This window comes from Lycium ferocissimum, chromosome 11, assembly GCF_029784015.1.
Source record: "Lycium ferocissimum isolate CSIRO_LF1 chromosome 11, AGI_CSIRO_Lferr_CH_V1, whole genome shotgun sequence".
Classification (NCBI taxonomy): domain Eukaryota; kingdom Viridiplantae; phylum Streptophyta; class Magnoliopsida; order Solanales; family Solanaceae; genus Lycium; species Lycium ferocissimum.
Genome location: NC_081352.1, coordinates 42,266,618 through 42,284,963, shown reverse-complemented (window position 1 = coordinate 42,284,963; position 18,346 = coordinate 42,266,618). Strand labels below are relative to the sequence as shown.

Here is an 18,346-nt window from a genome sequence, read left to right as displayed (position 1 = left end):
ATTGCACAGGTTGCATCTGTAAACAATCTCATATTCTTAATATAACAACAATTTTCAAGGACGATTTTGATCTAGATCAATCCAAATCACATCCGAATGATCTTAAATTTTGTATTCAACCTCTAAATATCATTTTAACAAGTTCAAACAACACCCACTTCAAATTAACACAAAATCAAATTTGAAAAATCAAATCTCCTTAGAACACAATATTCTTAGGTGAATTTTTAACGATCCCCAAGAACTCTTATTCAAAAATAATATATATTTTCAAATCTAAAGAAGAAGTTGGAGAAAAAGAAGAAAAATAAGAGGAGGAGGAGCAGAAGAAAAGAAAGAGATCGTATGAGAGAGGAAGAGGCGGTATGGATTTTTTTTGGATTTTTTTACTTTTAATTATTTACTCTAAACTTTTAATAATTCTAATCTAGCCCCCTTTCAAACTTAATCAACCATGTAAAATAAAAAAAATAAAAAAATAAAATAAAATTCCTTATCCTTCATTTCACTCTGAGATCTCCCTTTTACCTTATTTTCCCAACTAAGTTAGGCCTTATAAAGCCTTATTTTCGCGAAACCTTGCTTTGCCATTTTTTATTTTTTTTACTGATTGAAAATTCGAGTCCAGAAATTTTGAGATATTTTCGATCACTTTTTTAGCCGAAGGACAAAAATGTTATCAGGAGGACAAAAATTAAGACCAGCGCATTTGAAGGACAATCGGCGCAAAAAAAAAAAATGGTTGTAACTTGTAACGTTTACGAATACAAACAAACAATAAAAGCACTTCAATTTGAAAAAGAAAACGAACACTTGCTAACAAAATTTCAAGATTCAATTCCCCTAATGTCTCTAAACACTTTCAAAGAAACGCTAAAACCCTGTTCAAATCAATCATTTTCACAAACTTCATCAATCTCCTATAATTTTGAGACAAAATCTGTATACCCTAGAAAACCCCCAAAATCTTCTTTGTCTCAACAGCTTTTACGCTTAGAAGATCACACTTCTTTGCTTCAAAACCAACCCCAAACACCCAAAAAACAGAATCATTTTGATTTGAAGAAAAAATATGAAGAGGAAGAAGAAGAAGAAGAAGAAATAGAAGAAAAGATAATTGGGTTTGGTAGGCCAAAGTTGGATTCTTTATTGTTAGATCAAGCTGGACCTTATGAGCCTTTGGTTTTGTCTTCACCTGGTGTAAATCCTGTTGTTCAGGTGATTTTTTGCTGGCCCATATCATCAAGATTCATTTTTTATCGTTTTTTAACTACTCCCTCCGTTCCAATTTAAGTATCTTAGTTTGATTGAGAACGGAGTTTAAGATACTAAGGAAGGCTTTTGAATCTTGTAGTCTTAAATTAAAGATGTGTGTAGTCTTTTTAATCTTGTGGTCTTAAAACTTATTAAATATAGAAAGAGGCATTCTTTTTGGGACAGACTAAAGAGGAAAGCAGGACACTTAAATTGGGATGGAGGAAGTAATATTTTCTGTAACTAGTGGTTAAATTTCAGTTACCCAAAAGTTGTTCTGGTTTTTTTCTGCGGCATAATGGAGCAATATGATGATACATATCTTGGAAAGTTACTATTTTGATTCTACTTGGATAGTCTGCCACAGAGGTTAAGGCAAAAGACTTAAAGATCATGTGGTGTTTGCTTATTGGTTGTGAATGTGAACATTCTTATGCTTTGAGTTATCTTAGGCGTCAATTGAGACATTAGAGTCGCGAGCTAGCTCCCTAAGTTGAATACAACAACAATAACAATTAAAAGCTAGTTGGGTTTGGAAGGCCCAAGTTGGGCTCTTTATTGTTAGATCAAGCAGGACCTTACGAGCCGTTAGTTCTGTCTTTCCCTGGTGAAAATCCTGTTGTACAGGTGATTTTTTACTGGCCCATATCGTCAAGATTCGTTTTTTTAATCCCTTTTTAACTTGTACTTTCTGTAACTAGTGGTTGAATTTCAATACCCAAGTGGGGTTGTGTTTGTTTTCTGCTGTATAATGAATGAATTGATGATCTACGTCTTGAAAAGTTACGATTTTGATTCTACTTGGATGTTTGCCACAGAGGTCAATACAGAAGACTTACACTTTGTTTGGATGGTTGTTACATATCGTTTCATAATGTACCGTATTATACTGTATTGTGTTGTATGGACGTATCGTACTGTATTTTTTTGATGAATACAACGTTTGAATAAATTGTATCCTTTCCCATTGTTACATATCACACATCAGCACTTTGAAGGATAAACGTACACAAGAAGCAGGGTACTGGTAGAAATACTATAAAAAGGTAGTGTAAAGGGGAAAATAGGATTATTAGATAATAAGGAAACACAAAATGAGAAAAATTAAGGTAACGACAAGATCACACCAAACCGGTCGTTACACAAAATGGGACTTTTCGGAAAAATAAAAAACATTGTATTTAAACTAAAAATACAATACAATAGGTCACAACCATCCAAACAAGTTGTTAAGATCATGTGTTCTTTGCATAGTGGTTGTGAATGTGAACATTCTTGCGCTTTGATTTAACTTTGGCGTCAATTGAGACATTAGAATCTCGAGCTAGCTCCCCAAGTAGAATGTGATTGATAAAATTTACCTAAATAGAAAAAATGATAAACTGTGTATGTTAATGATTGTGGGGGTGGTCGAAAATGATCATAGGTTTGGTGAACACTTTAATGGCTTGCTTATGATTTCTTGGTATCTGCAAGGGATTTTTCTAGAAAAGGAGACAAAACATATGGAAAAAGAAAAGAAGGAAACGTGAAATGATATCGTCATTTGGATATTAGTCAAAAGGAACCAAGGGGGGTAGACTTTTCGACATGGAAATACCCAACTCCTCCCATAACTTCTTCTCCTATTTTATTATTTATATGGAAGACACGTATTTCTAGAAAAGATAGTAATTTCCTTTCCTCTTTGTGGAAACACTGGGAATGTTATGCAGTGTTTCTTTTCTTGACAAAGTTTTAATTAATTCAAAGGGTTGCTTCCGCAACTTCTTCTCCCATTTATATGGAAGACACATCTCTCTTGCAAAGGCAGTAATTCCCTTCCTTCCCTCTTGGTGGTAACAGTAGGAGTGTTCTATGGTGTTTGTTTTCCTGACAAAAGTTTCACGATCAATATAAAGGGTTGTCTGTCGGTCGTTAGGGGACATCTATCTGTTTATTTCTATTTGGAATGGAATTCTTTGATGTTTTTTAAGCAAAACCTCTGTTATGGGGTTTTGATCCTAAAAATTACTGGAATTCTCAAAATGATTAGAACTGTTCTGCCATTTGAAATTGTGTTGCAACAGCCCTTTTCCAAATAACGAGTCTTGAAATTGGATCAAGGAAATAAAAGGAGATGTAGTGCCTTTTGTTACCTGTTGAGATAAATTCACACTTGCTTCTTAATCCAGTTTATGATGTGTAATGATTGACTACATATGTAATAATTTCCTTTATTTCTTTTTCAGGTTCCAGCATCTATAAACTGTAGGCTTTTGGAGCATCAACGAGAAGGAGTGAAATTTTTGTATAGATTGTATCAGAATAATCATGGAGGTGTTCTTGGAGATGATATGTGAGTTTTATTTTTAAGTCCGTTCTTGGTTGTTATGGTGGATGCTACTTGTTTTTCAGTCGTGGCCTAACTTGTACATGTTATGAGCATCAGCAGTTGGTTCATGTTATATACAGTCTGACAGTCATATACATTTTTTAATGCTATTATATTGTTCATTCTTCAAATTTTAATAATGTAATTGTAATGTCTCTTGTCCGCGCATATCTGGAACAGGGGACTTGGTAAGACCATCCAAAGCATCGCATTCTTAGCTGCTGTGTTTGGTAAGGATGGAGATATACCAGAATCAACAGTCTCGAAGGAACACCTAAGAACAAGGGGCCCTGTACTTATAGTTTGTCCCTCTTCTTTGATCCACAACTGGGAAATCGAGTTTTCCAAGTGGGCAACATTTAGTGTTTGCATTTATCACGGGCCAAACCGTGATTTAATGATCGACAAACTAGAAGCACGTGGCGTGGAGATACTTATAACAAGTTTTGATACGTACAGAATCCATGGAAGAATTTTATCAGATATTGAATGGGAGATTGTGATTGTTGATGAGGCACATCGACTTAAGAATGAGAAATCAAAACTGTACGAGGCATGTTTAGCAATTAAGACCCACAAACGTTATGGTCTTACAGGAACAATAATGCAGAATAGATTAATGGAATTGTTCAATCTGTTTGACTGGGTAACGCCTGGTTGCCTGGGGACTCGTGAACACTTCCGAGAGTTTTACGAGGAGCCCCTGAAACATGGACAGAGATCAAGTGCTCCAGATAAATTTGTTCGAGTTGCTGATGAGCGGAAACAACACTTAGTATCAGTTTTGCGCAAATATTTGTTAAGAAGGACAAAAGAAGAAACTATTGGACATCTCATGTTAGGGAAGGAAGATAATGTTGTTTTTTGCGCCATGAGCGAACTGCAAAAACGGGTTTATCAGAGGATGCTACTGTTACCTGATGTACAATGCCTTATCAATAAGGAACTCCCTTGTAGTTGCGGAAGCCCTCTCAAGCAAGTTGAATGTTGCAGAAGGACCGCTCCAGATGGTGCCATCTGGCCTTACCTTCACAAGGACAATCCAGATGGTTGTGAACAATGCCCTTTTTGCCTCGTTCTTCCTTGTCTCGTCAAGCTCCAGCAGGTTTTCCTTTAAAGAATTTTCTCTTGGTTATCTCTTGATCTTTAGTACTTGTACGACGAATCCGTGATGGTTAATGATGTAGATAATGTAATCTCAAAGTAAGTTCTCTAGTTTGTTCTAAGGAAAATTGCTGCACTAAAGATAAGCACCTAAAGTGAGAGAAAACGAGATTAAGTTGCTGGATGCAATCCGAGTCTTATGACATAGAGAAGGAAAATGCTGAACATCTAAGAACGCTCAGTTTTAGGTGATGCATAAATTAAGTAATTAACCAAAGTTATTTCAACTTATTAACTTGCAATTAGAAGTGGGTGCATTATTGTCTGGCAGCACATGTTAAAAGTGAGATCCCTCTTTTTTGGTCTCAGAATTCAGATTCTTAATCTCACCTTACTCTTGTCAAAAGAAAAATTAATAAAACAAGAGAAAAGAAGACTAAAGAAAATAATTGCAAATTATGGAGACAGGGTTCAAATTCCAGCAGAGACAAAAAATATTACTCCTATGTGATTTTTTCTATCTATCTAAGCCTTGGTGGGCAGAGTTACCCAATACCTGTGCTGGTGGGAAGTAGAGGGTACCCGGTGGAAAGTTGAGGTGCGTGCAAGCTTGCTTGGACACCGTTGTCATACTAAGGAAATTTTCTTGAATATTAAAGATGCAGCGTACCTCTTACCACCTCAGAGCTGCCATTAGTATGAAGCTCAGTGACATGTCATTGTTCTATTAGACTGGCAATTTTATGACATGAATCAATTCTTAGTCCTATGCTCGTACTTTAAGCCTTTCAAGCACATGGAAACTTCTCTAACGGTATTTTTCACTTGCTATTTGACTGACACACGAATAATACATTACATGTTACCTTCAAACATAATGATTCTTGATTATGGTGGAGTATGGGATGGACATCACTATTTTATTTCATTCAACTTTCTAATTATTTGCAACATTGGTATCCCTCAATCCTACATCTTATTGCTCTTTTGAAATTATTCTCAGTCCCTCTCTTTCATCATTTTGTATCCTCACTTTTTGGAGCTCTCCAAGCAGATAAGCAATCACTTGGAGCTTATCAAGCCTAATCCAAGGGATGATCCAGATAAACAAAGAAAAGATGCAGAATTTGCTGCTGCTGTATTTGGTAAGGACATTGATTTGGTTGGAGGGAATACTCAAAATAAGAGTTTTTTGGGCTTAAGTAATGTTGAACATTGCGGGAAAATGAGAGCGTTGGAGAAACTAATGTCCTCTTGGGTTTCACAAAGTGACAAGATTCTTCTTTTCAGCTATTCTGTAAGGTGCGATGTCAGTATTCAGTTCTTTTAGATTTTGAATTCCTGAAATATTCGAATGATGCAGAAAGCTAGCTGCTTGGCTTACAATTTAATCTGAGCATCGAAATTGAAGAATGGCCCAGTTTACATTGTCTGATTGCTTAACATTTGCTGTTTGGTTTTTGCTACTCCTAACCCTATCTTGGATCAAAATAAATACTCCAGCATCACATTATTTTTTCCTCTCAGATCTCTGATAGTGGTGCACTGTTATGAGAACCTGAGGGCTGTGAATGGTTTTAATGAGGATCCCCATCCCTTTTTCTTTTTGGGATAAGTAGGAACCGCATCCTCTTATGAGGCTTACTAGATACTTTTCCCTATTTCTCTTGTTCTTGCAACTCTGTTACTATGGAATCTGGATAACAACAAGTGTCAGCCAAGGATATGTTTTGTGCTTATAGAATACATCTGTTGCATTTATTGCATAGCTTTTCAGACATGCCATTCTTTCCTCTAGTCATAATTCCCTTTTTTGTAAAAATAATTTTGTCCAAGCAGGATGCTGGACATACTTGAGAAATTTATTATACGCAAGGGCTATGGTTTTTCAAGACTTGATGGTTCCACCCCAACTAGCTTGCGCCAGTCTCTAGTCGATGATTTCAACTCTAGTCCAAGCAAACAGGTAGATATTAATGAAATAATCAATCAGTGAACTCTTCGACACTAAATTAGTTGGGATTGGCTGTATGATCCTCCGCATCCAATTTTGCTCTATTTAGGCCCAGTTCTTTTTATTAATATGGACTAGAAATTCATTTTAGAACATATCAAACTTTACTCCTTTTTATCATTTCTGTATGTTGATGTTCTTCTCATCTTAGGTATTCCTATTATCAACAAAAGCTGGTGGCCTCGGCCTCAACCTTGTTAGCGCGAATCGGGTAGTGATATTTGATCCAAACTGGAATCCTGCCCACGATTTGCAGGCCCAGGACAGGTCATTTCGATTTGGACAGAAGCGCCACGTTGTTGTTTTCCGCCTACTTGCAGCTGGTTCTCTTGAAGAACTTGTTTACACTCGTCAGGTCTACAAACAGCAGTTATCAAACATAGCTGTTTCTGGAAATATGGAAAAACGCTATTTCGAGGGAGTTCAGGTTGAAAGTCACTTCTCTTTTTTGTTTCCTAGGATTTCATTTTCACGTTTGTGTCATTCTTCCAGCTGGAATGGTTACTTATTCATACTGCAACTTTTCAGGATTGTAAGGGGTTCCAAGGGGAGCTATTTGGAATCTGCAATCTTTTCAGAGATTTATCTGACAAGCTCTTCACTAGTGAGATCATTGAATTGCACGAAAAGAAAAGAAAGGAAGATGGAACTGATTCAAAGCAGGATTTGAATGTACTTGGGATGTATTTTGTTCCTGAGAAAGAAATAACTACATCTTTAGTGGGAGCTGAAAGCAGTAAACATAAAGAAGAGGAGCGCACAACTGCTGCTCCAGTGCTTGAAGACGTTGGTGAGTTCTTTTGTTAATGGTTTCCGATAAATGACAATTGCTCTGTAAGTCCATTTGTTGGAACGCAACAGGAAAGAAAAGAATGGTGACTATGTAGGCACCCAAAATAAAATCTCTAAAAGAAAAGGAAGGTCAATATTGTTCTAGGCTTCTAGCTCTAAATATTGATCAGCTGATATTGTCCCTTCTTTTATACAGTAAGTCAAATACATTAGATGATTGGACTTTGAGATTTGGTATGACATCTTCTTTATTAATTTAACTTTTCAACCAATATTCCTTTGTGGGCTATCACTTACATAAAATACTAGTCAAATTAAAATAAATACTAATCAAATTAACATTTTAAACTTCGCGTGTAGTCAAAATCTGTTGTATGAAATAGACGAAGGGAGTAGTGAATAACCGGAAGATGGAATATAGTAGATCCCTCTGTTCTCTACCTCTTGATCATCTATGCTCCCTCTCCTCTTCCTCTTACTTTGAGCCAGGTGATCTTTAAACAGATTTGATATCTTAATTCATTTTAGCACGGGATAAGACACAGGATAGAAAAAGGGGAAGTGCATACCTGAAGGTTTGAACCTTGCATGTCTAGAATGCAGGTTAAGAATTCTATCGGTTTGTAAATGTTCGCTTCTGACAAATTTGGTTTTCTCATAAGATAGAACTAAGAGGATGGATGTAGTTCTTTAAAGAAATCTACTATACTTTATTAACTTAAAGATACTCGAAGCTGTCGAAATCATTGACAATATTTTATCTTCTATTTTTTTCTTTTTTTGGGCAGAAATATTGAAGTTGTTTCTTCACCTCGATTGACTGGTTGATGTCTCTTACAAAGACGAAATTTTATTGCTCAATTCAGTTTTACCTTTTGTTGTGTAGGTATTGTATACGCTCATCGATATGAAGACATTGTTAACCTTGGACCGGCAAAGATCAAAGAGAAGAAAGGAGAGACCGTGCATTTAGATTACTCTCTGCATCAGCCAAAGTTTTCGACTGTTGGGAAGAGGAAATCTGACACCATAACTGGGAAGGAGAATGTAGGAACTGTCAATGCTATAAAGATGCGCAAAAAGAGCCAGTATAGCCACCTTGCCCGATTCATGGGTATGGAAGAGGTTCAGTTTAGCAAGTGGCTCTTATCTGCTACACCAGCAGAGCGTGAAAAAGTACTTAAAGACTATCGCAAGAGAAAGGAGAAGATTCCTAATGGTTGAAACTTCTTTTCTTGTCAACTTGTAACTTTGTAACATTTAGTCTGTATAGGTGCCTCTCTTTCCTTTTCTTTAATTTACTTTTCAATGTGTACAGTAAAATTTGAGGCAGGGTTTTCCCTTTCAATTGTGTCTGTATCGTCATTCGTTTTGGGAGTATAACCAGCACTAGATAAAGTATAAACAATTGGCACTCACAATAGAGTATAAATTGTTTTCGAATATAAACAGTTCCCCTTTCCAATTCTACTTTCTCTACATCATGAAGCTGAGACTGATAATCTACTATGTTGGGTTGATATCAAGGTTAACTTGTGTGTTCTTTGATGCAAGCTTGTAAGGTTGAGGTCCACATGAAGAAATACTAATTGCAGCTACTTCCTCTGCATTTTGAACTTCGATACTGGCTTTGAGCTGCGACTGACAGATTGCTCCCTTGAATTAATATCACTTGTGCGTTCTATGATGCTGCCAGTAAAAGCCTGCAGAACGTATTGTCAGATCATATATCCCCTTCTTAATATATCAATCAATACTAAAATCGTGCAAGAATGTACCTTACTGCTGTCGAATCGTGGTTCTGAGGGACGAGCAACAGCCTGTAACAAAGCAGTCAGCTTATATTTCTGTAGTTCTTACCTCTAGAATGATGGAATGCAGCAAAACATTAATGGAAATGGAACCGTGTTATGTTGAAGATAATAGAACAATATGAGGAAGGCGGAAAATATGCCCAGTACTGTATTGTATGTTGAAGATAATGGAGCAATATATAAGTTCTTTTCATGAGGGGAATGATGGAGTTGCAATAACATAAGAAACATCACAGCTATTTCACCACACATCTGTTGAGAGGCAAGAATGTATGCTTAACAAACACTGACAATAGTACTCCTTTTCAACATGGATTACAAATGGATCTGCTTCTACTTCATTAAAAAAAGATAGGATCCAGAGACTAGCTGGTCCAAGAAGGCATTAAGTGCAGAAACAGACAACTCCTGCAATTTACAAATTTGAATGAAATGCGAGTCGAATGAAAAAAAGAGCACGTTGACTGGGTCACATGCATAACCTACAGGTCTTTTGCAAGTTCAAGAGATGACATAAATCAGAAATGCAAGATTCTCACTTAATGTGGTTTAACAGTTGTCTCCCAATGCTGAGAAAAAGAAAACAAAGAAAGAAAAGAAGATGGAACACTGGAACAGCGAGAAGTCAGATAATGAGAGGAACATAGGTGCACTGGAACAGCGATGGCCCATCTAGGTAAGAACAAATAAAAGGCACAGAATCGTACTTTGTTTTCAGCTATAATAGGAGCCTTAACATCCTCTTTCGCTTGAGGTTCTGTCAGAGCATTCTCAGCCAAATTGGACTTGCCATAAGCTAGATTATCAGGTAAGCAGTTTCCTGATACAATGCAATCTTTTAGGAGAAACAGAAGTTAAAGAACAAAGGACTTGCAAATTGAATAATCCTCAGGAAAAGAAAATTATTTGAGAAAGAACTGGTAAAGTTTATCAACCACGACAAAAACAAGGATAGCTGCAAGCTCCACTGAATGATTTTATATATTTCATGAAACCAACATAATTTGATAACTATAGATAGGAAGTGAAAAAGAAAAGACCAATGATGCTTCTAATTCTATCTTCCTCGACGCTGAACTTTTGGAAAAAAAATACTGAACTAGTTAACTCTACAGAAAACAAAGCAACAAAACCGTCTTTGATAAGTAAATACTTCTGGAAATTCAGAAAAGAGTAAACCCCCCACACAAGTTTGACAAAAAGTAGAAAATTCTTCATAAAAGAATGACTCAAAAGACAAAGCACCAGCATTGAGCATGACTCAAAAGACAAAGCACCAGCATTGAGCACCTTATCAGCACAACGTAGTTGAAAGACTAACTAAAATTCCAAGCAGATAATTGCTTTTGGTTGATCAGTAACTTATAGTTCACGGATGAGTAATTCCAAGAAGGTTCTGAATTAGCCTAAATTGACTCCGTCTGGGCATTTTCTTTGGGATGAGGGGATCAATTAACATGTTACTTCCTCTAGATCAAAAAAAGTGTCCACTTAGCCTTTTTTTCTTGGGTCAAAAAAAGTGTCCGCTTATCAAATCAAGAAAGAATTAACCTTGTCTTTCCAGATTTGTCCCTATTAAGTGTTATATGGTCAAATCCCAATGCCTATCTAATTAGGGGTAGTTTAGTCAAATTAACTATTTTTGTCTAGGAGTTAGTATTTTCTTAAGGGGTGTGCAAATGGCTAAGTGGACTCTTTTTTTGATCCGGAGGTAGTACTATACAAGTAATTTCAGAAATTCAATAAGCAAGCGGCACATGGACTGTCTATAGTTCACAATTCTTCTTCTTGGGACAAGGCTTACCTTTAGATGTTGCTTTTGAACCTTCAACCTGCACATAAAAATTTCAAATAGATTAGTTGAAAGAAAACAAACAAATTCATACATTGTGGGGCAAATTTGAGAACCAAGCAAACCCTTCACATATATGGTAGAATGAGAAAAGATGCAATTCAAGAATACATCTTGGGTAGAAGGTAAGGGTTACTCACATGCCAGTGATCAGGAAACTTTTCAGTGGACTGAAATCTTGAAGATTCACCTCTTTTCTTGAGCTTGCCAAAGTTATGCACCAAACCACATGTCAAATGCAATTTAGCAACAACTATAGAAGCATAAAGTTCATGCATTCCAAAATTCAGACTTTCTATCCAAGTTCAACAACATGCAACTGACCTCTGAACATTTCATTTCTTCTTCCAAGATAACATGACCTGAGCTGACATCTGATCCAGCTCTACCTAGCTCTTCTCTGTTGGCATTTTCAGCTTCTTCTTCTTCTCCTTCTTCTTCTTCTTCTTCCTTCTCGAGTTCAGCCATTCGGGATAATATGCGAGCATATTCGTCATCTTCAACACGAGATACATCTTCAGCTTCAGAAAAAATAGGAAGCTCAGCTTTCACGATGCCTGAGTTTCAAACCGTTTAGAAAGTTCAGTGTTTAGAAAGGAGCTGCAATTCAGTGCAATTAAGTGATGGTTGGTCACAAGTAGAACCACCAAAGACTAGTGAATGTTGCCGAAGGTCAGAACTCTCATCACACCACTGGAAGATTAAGTCAGATAGCCATCCTCATAGCACAGGGAGTAGAAATGTTCCCTCGTCCCTCCCTCCATGTGCGTGGTATGTATATAAAAAAAATGCATCAACTTGGTTATACTTAAGATATTGGTCGATGAAAGGACAGTAGAAAGCCTGATATCATAGTTACTTTTCACACTTTGAAAGAAACTACAAAAGCTAACTCTAGCACACTCAATATAAAGTCAGTCAGACACATTAGAGACTGTTCTTCTGTCTCTGATGATATCTAGAAGAATGGAAATGATTAAACCTTAGGATGAGGATTAACTTGGCCATGTTCATGACATCAGTAAAGATAGTCCAAATAACATATGGTGGTTTAGATTTTCAAGTTTCTATAGGCCTTAGGAGTTAGGAACTAATTCTATATTCGACAATATGGGTCTTGTATCAAACATGTTTTCAATAGTTTACAGTTCTCTTACTCCTACTTGTGCACAAGAAAGATTCTAAGGCATGCCAAACATTTTGCTTGTTTTCAAGGTAGATTTGCATCTTTTCCTCATTACAATTTAGGATACGTCAAAAAAAACCTTATATCAGTTAGCAGTGTAGCAATCATAACTTCTGCATAGAGGTCCTTTTCCATAGCAACACAAAAACAGAAAAATATCCAATACAATGGCATACATAATACATTTCATATATGACTGAGCCTATGACTTTAATTAGACATGTTTAAAAAAAATTATAAATAGCATTCTGAGGGAGGAAACATTTAAAGATGCTTTTTACTAATCAAGAATTTTTTTTTATAACTAGCAGAGTAATAACATCAACATTAATTCGACTATTTATATGTAAGACATAAATCAGTAACAGGTTGAATATACCTATTGTAGATGCCTTTTTAGGAGAAGGTTCCTCAACATAGTCTTCTCTTATCTCCACAAGACCTTCCTGCCAAAGATTGCTTGGAATCATCAAATTCATATAACTATCTAAACTCCAGAAACTGACGTCTCAAGCGAATATGCACAAAAGAAAAATTACTACGAGAAATCAAATTGTGAACATTCCAGCTACCAACTAATGCTTATGGTGCACACAATACATTCATACGATAATCAAACCAGTGAGAATTATCTATCAATTAATTCGCACCAATAGGCATATCAATGTCAAGTCATCTCAAACTAACTCAAGTTTATGTATTTCTCAGATTCAAGTCCAACAGACTCTAGTTATCTCGTGTCATATCACCAAATACGTTTCTGTATCACTTGAAAACACTGTAGTTTTATTACTATTACCTGTTGCACCCAAATAAGTTTTCTAGCACTTGTAAACACGGTGGTTCTATTATACCATATCAGTAACTCAAATATTTGAGAAAGCAATACCATGTCAAAGTGTTCAAGCACCATATGACAGAACCAACAAGCATACCGCTGCCTCGGAAGCTGTAGCATCAAAAAATGAGGCCTCAGCCTTAAGGTCTTGCATTAAAGCCTTTACAGACTCCACTTGGACATCCAAAGCCTTCCCTCTTCTGTTCAGTATCTCAATTGTTTGCTTCGCTGTCCTTTCAGCATAATGACCCTCTCCTAGAAGAACCTGCATGCAAGACAGAGAAGTAGAAAATTATATTCAATAAGTTGTAATTAGAAAAGGATTAAGGGCAGCCGGTGCACTAAGCTGGGTCTATTGTACGCAGCCTTACCTTGCATTTTTGCAAGAGGCTGTTCCCACGGCTCGAACTAGTGAGAACAAAATTTCACGGACTTGTCGGTTTAAAAAAAAAGGATGAAACATCTTTTCATAATTAACCAAAGATCACTTGCAAATTAGCCAGACAAACAGCAAATTAAATATTAGGTTTTAAACTTAGAAGTGATCGTGTAAACAGCAGAGTCTTCAGACTTATCAGATAGATCCAAACAACCAATGTAGAATCCAGGAAAGAGAAAATGAAGCATATTCCACGATTTGGCAAAGAAGATTCTAGCACTACCAGACGCCTCGTTGGAGAACAACAACCTTTCCAGTTTTACTGATAATATAAATCAATAAATCATCCAAACGGACTGTTGTAAAGAAATGATTCATTTTGATCAAGGAAGAGAATCAATCATTCGATCAATGACACCTCAATCCCAAACTAGTTAGGGTCAACTATACCAATCTGCTTTATCCATTCCACTCTACTCATTCTTCTCTTCTCAGGTCATTAAGAAGATTCATCATAGTTATATTATTTTTATATTTACCATCAGCTTACCACAATAATCCTCCCTTATTTGGGCTCGCGACAAGAAATACTTCGCACAAAACGGGAGTTTGACCAAGGGAGAGTTTCTAACAGGAAAAAAAAAAAAAAGTTACCTTTTAATCCGGAAAGAAAAACAAAAATTTTTGCAGGAAGGCCAAAATTTTCTGTATTTAGCTTCATGTACAATCAAAAGATAAGCCTTGCACCTAGTGGCAGATAACCACATGCAATGAAGGGGTTCCTCGGAAAGTTATACTGCCTAAACAAGGTAAACATCATCTCTTTATACATATATAAGTTTTTGAATCCCCTTAACAGGTTCAACTCCCAGGTGTGACATTTTTTAATCCCCTTATCAGAACTCTGTTCCACCACTGTTTGCATCTCTAATTCAATCAAATTACCTAATACTCCCTCCGTTCACTTTTACTTGTCACGTTTCACTTCTCAAGAGTCAAATTACATGGACTTTGACCGATATCTTAAGATATATTTTTCCATCATATTAATATGAGAAGAATTGCAACTAATTAGCACTTTTGGTATAGCTTTCGAACATCTAGATTTTAATTTTAAAATATTGAATTAATCTAATCCAATTTAGCTCCGAAGATTAGTCAAACTGACTCTCGAAAAACAAAACATGATAACTAATGTGGAACGGTGGGAGTATTTTCAAGTAACTGAAACGAGCATAAGTGAAAAGGCCCATACTAATTGAAATCGCGTAGCGTATAAATTACCAGTAATTCATTGGTGTGAATCAAACGTCCAGGAAAAAACGCAGCTTTACCAAACGGAACCTGAAAAAGTTACCAAAAGAAGATCACATTAAATCACATAGATAACAAGCATAACACTCCACTATACAGTAAAAACGAAAAGTTGAGTACTCCCTCCGTTCACTTTTACTTGTCTGCTGTGGACTTTGCACACCCAACAACAACAACAACAACAACAACATACCCAGTGGAATCCCACAATGTGGGGCACTTTACCAAACGAGAAAAAAGGTAAATCACATAGATGTACATCATGCAGACCTTACCCCCTTTGCACACTTGGAAGGTAGGGAGGTCGTTTCCGAAAGACCCTCGGCTCAAAAGAAAACAAGGGAAAACAAGGCAAAAGAGTCAGATAAGGACAAGCATATCAAAGCAATGCGAAAATGAGAAATAACAAGAGCGAAGAAGTCATGATAAAACAGCCTGGAAAGACAAGACCCAACACATAAAAGCAGGAATCAAAGGGCAATAAACGATAGAGCAAAACTACGCCTACTAGTGCGAAAGAAAAAGCGAGACTACCTACTAGCCTTCTATCCTAATCTGAATCCTCCACAGCCTCCTATCTAACGAAAAGGGGACTTTGCACACCCCTTAAGAAATAATAAATGAAGTGTATAATTTACCATAATACCCATATTAATTGGTACATATTTTTAATGGACTTGAAAAATGATTTGAAACTAGTAATTAATACTATGGGTAAAACAAGAAAAAAGAAATTGCCTTCTCTTGATATGCTAACAGCTTGTTTGGATGATTGTTACCTATTGTATTGTATTGCATTGTTAGTTTAGATACAACATTTGTTTTGATTGTTACTTTAATTTTATCGTATCGTATCGTTAAGTCCAATCGTTACGTAACGACGAAATGTCCCATTTCATGTAACGATCGATTTGGCGTTATCCCGTCGCTACCTTATTTATTTTTTCTCATTTTGTCCTTACTTATTATCTAATAATCATATTTTATCATATACCATACCTTTTTTATGATAGCTCTACACGGTATACCCTACTTTTCTTGTAGGTTTTATCCTTCAAAATTGTAGATGTCTATCGTTATGTAACTGACAGGAAACGATACAATCTATCCAAACGTTGTATTCATCAAAACAATACAGTACAACACAATACGATCCATTCAAACGGTAAAAAAGTAGAGTAAAACAAAGAATTTACCATGATATCATGGTGGAGCTGGTCGGGGAGTTGTTGAACAAGGTTAATAAGGGTATTATTGTCATTTACAAAATCTCGGAGCTGGTTTAACTGTAACTGACGCTCAGAGAGAGTTTCTTCCACGCGCTTTGATGCTTTTTGTGCTTCTTCTACTGGAAATATTGAGGATAGTGACGTCACTGTTCCCTTTACTTGTTCTTCCATCATGACGTCACTTGCCGGTGGACGATTTACTCGGTTTGTCCTCTCGTTTAGGTTTTGGACTAAGAGCCTGTTTGGATTCACTTATTTTAGGTGCTTTTAAGCAGAATAGTTTTAACCGCTTAGAATTCGAAAATATAAGTCCATCCAAACGGCTCTAAAAAGGTAATTTTGGGAGAAGTAAGTTGAGTAAAATGACAAAACTGGTCTCTTAAGCAGTTTTGGTCCTAATTTGTAAAAAGTAAGCATTTTTTTTTTTTTTTAATCTTTGACGGATATTTACCAACTCTAATTGTTAAAACGGAAAAGGGCCAAAATTACCCCTAAACTTTGAAAAATAGTTATTCATCATACCCTGCGTTATCTTTAGAAGTTAATTATACTTTACGGTTATCTATAGGGGTCAATTATACCCTTATGTCTAACTTCTTACCAGGCACATCATCTCAAATTTCTTCAAAAATTATTTTACCCTCAAATATTTTTTTACCCACTAAAATAACTCAAAACGACCTGAATTTTTTTTTCCAAAGAAAAATAATACGGAAAATTTTTCCAGAAAAAAATATAAAAATAATTCCGTATTATTTTTGCTGGAAAAAATTCGGGTCGTTTTGAGTTATTTTAGTGGGTAAAAAAATATTTGAGGGTAAAATAATTTTGAAGGGCTGAGATGATGTCACGTGGCAGCAGTTAGACATAAGGGTATAATTGACCCCATAGTATAACTGTAAGGGTATAATTGGCCCTAAAGTATAACGAAGGGTATGGATGAACTATTTTTCAAAGTTCAGGGGTAATTTTGGCCCTTTTCCGTTGTTAAAATTTACCGGAGCTGTGAAAAAAAATTAACGACAAAGATCAGAAATTTCTGTCAAAAAAGCGCAACATAAAAATTACACTGGACACAAAAAATAGATTAAAAATAACAGAAATTGCACCTCAAAAAATTACACTAAATTCTTGAAATAGACGGAAAATAACATAAACTACAAAAAAGGTACTTTCAAATGTGAGTTGTCATTAAATATTTTCTATTTTCACAGTTTCGTTGAATCTGACAATCAGAACTCGATAAATATATGAGGAGACCAAAAGATGCTCACTTTTGGCGAACTAAAAGGACCATGCTCAAGTGATACTCAAGGGATTATTTTGAACTTACTATTAAAAAAAGAAAAGAAAAATAAGGGACCATTATTTCAAATATGCGTGTTCGAGTTGAATTTGGAAGGAAAAAAAAACACCTTAACTTACTTGATCTAAGAATTCAAATCCTTTTATTTTAGGCCGAATGCATAAAACATCTTAACTGACTTGATCTAAGAATTCAAATTCTTTTATTTTAGGCCGAATGCATAGACGATCTCTTAAACATTTAGACACCTAAACTGAGAGTTTTGCACAAGTTAACTCAAACCTAAGTAGGGTCTATTTAGGTCTCTCACATTGTTTGAAAAAACTTAAAACCCGTTTTCAAGTGCTTTCTACATTATGAAATATAAAAATTATTTTTAAATAAACAAATCACGCTAACAAACCACACACTATGAAATGTCAATAATGTGTGTTTAATATTTACTTCTGAATCTTGGATTCATATGTTTGATAGGTGCAAGTCAAGTGTCTAAATAAAAGAATCGGATAAGCATGCAGGGTCATATATGTTTTCAATCTTTTTCTTATAGCATATATGGTGTTTGGATCAACGTTCTCACACCTCAACTAATTGCACAAAGTACATGTTATCTTATTTATAGCATTGTAAACTAGCTAATAGACTCGCTGACGAAAAAAGACGAGGGTCGAGAAGAGAACCTTCTCCTTAGAATCCTAAAATTAAATTAGTTTGTTTGACAACATTTTGAATTATTTGGTCAAGCTTTCAAAATCTGCTTATTTGAACAATTTGAAAAAAAGATTGAAAAACCTTGTTGCTAATATTTTAGCAACAATTTAAGCTTGGCCAAATTTTTTTTTTAAAAAATAGCTTCTCAATTTATGAAAAACAATATGCTAGTACTTCAA

The 18,346-nt window shown here is 35.7% G+C and overlaps 2 protein-coding genes across 6 annotated transcripts; one reads left to right on the top strand and one right to left on the bottom strand.

The window, feature by feature from the left end:
• The first annotated feature begins 776 nt into the window (after nucleotides 1–776).
• LOC132036944 (switch 2) lies at nucleotides 777–9,003 on the top strand. Its single transcript, XM_059427356.1, has 8 exons — nucleotides 777–1,218; nucleotides 3,486–3,592; nucleotides 3,809–4,733; nucleotides 5,787–6,034; nucleotides 6,572–6,698; nucleotides 6,898–7,173; nucleotides 7,275–7,536; nucleotides 8,425–9,003. The coding sequence occupies exons 1-8, from the start codon at nucleotides 847–849 to the stop codon at nucleotides 8,760–8,762; spliced, it is 2,655 nt and encodes an 884-aa protein (XP_059283339.1). The 5' UTR covers nucleotides 777–846; the 3' UTR covers nucleotides 8,763–9,003.
• On the bottom strand, nucleotides 8,938–16,490 carry LOC132036945 (uncharacterized). Of its 5 annotated transcripts, none has more exons than XM_059427357.1 (10): nucleotides 16,118–16,490; nucleotides 14,892–14,951; nucleotides 13,326–13,493; nucleotides 12,770–12,836; nucleotides 11,529–11,761; nucleotides 11,345–11,407; nucleotides 11,157–11,184; nucleotides 10,060–10,187; nucleotides 9,317–9,358; nucleotides 8,938–9,241 (listed from the first exon to the last, which is right to left on the bottom strand). In XM_059427357.1, exons 1-10 carry the CDS (start codon nucleotides 16,322–16,324, stop codon nucleotides 9,134–9,136), a joined length of 1,104 nt encoding a protein of 367 aa, XP_059283340.1. In that variant the 5' UTR covers nucleotides 16,325–16,490; the 3' UTR covers nucleotides 8,938–9,133. The 5 variants fall into 5 exon arrangements, with proteins under 5 accessions (XP_059283340.1, XP_059283343.1, XP_059283344.1 ...); XM_059427360.1 differs by having other exon boundaries at nucleotides 11,529–11,719; XM_059427361.1 differs by having other exon boundaries at nucleotides 11,529–11,701.
• Between the last annotated feature and the right edge of the window lie 1,856 nt (nucleotides 16,491–18,346).

Bases quoted from the DNA above. Each gene is read 5' to 3' on its own strand.
- LOC132036944 (XM_059427356.1), top strand. From the start codon at position 847: ATGTCTCTAAACACTTTCAAAGAAACGCTAAAACCCTGTTCAAATCAA. The intron at 1,219-3,485 runs GTGATTTTTTGC...TTTCTTTTTCAG, and splicing joins GTGTAAATCCTGTTGTTCAG to GTTCCAGCATCTATAAACTG. The intron at 6,699-6,897 runs GTAGATATTAAT...TTCTCATCTTAG, and splicing joins ACTCTAGTCCAAGCAAACAG to GTATTCCTATTATCAACAAA.
- LOC132036945 (XM_059427357.1), bottom strand. From the start codon at position 16,324: ATGATGGAAGAACAAGTAAAGGGAACAGTGACGTCACTATCCTCAATA. The intron at 11,762-12,769 runs GTATATTCAACC...TTTGAAACTCAG, and splicing joins TAAAAAGGCATCTACAATAG to GCATCGTGAAAGCTGAGCTT. The intron at 11,408-11,528 runs GTCAGTTGCATG...AACTTTGGCAAG, and splicing joins AAGAAATGAAATGTTCAGAG to CTCAAGAAAAGAGGTGAATC.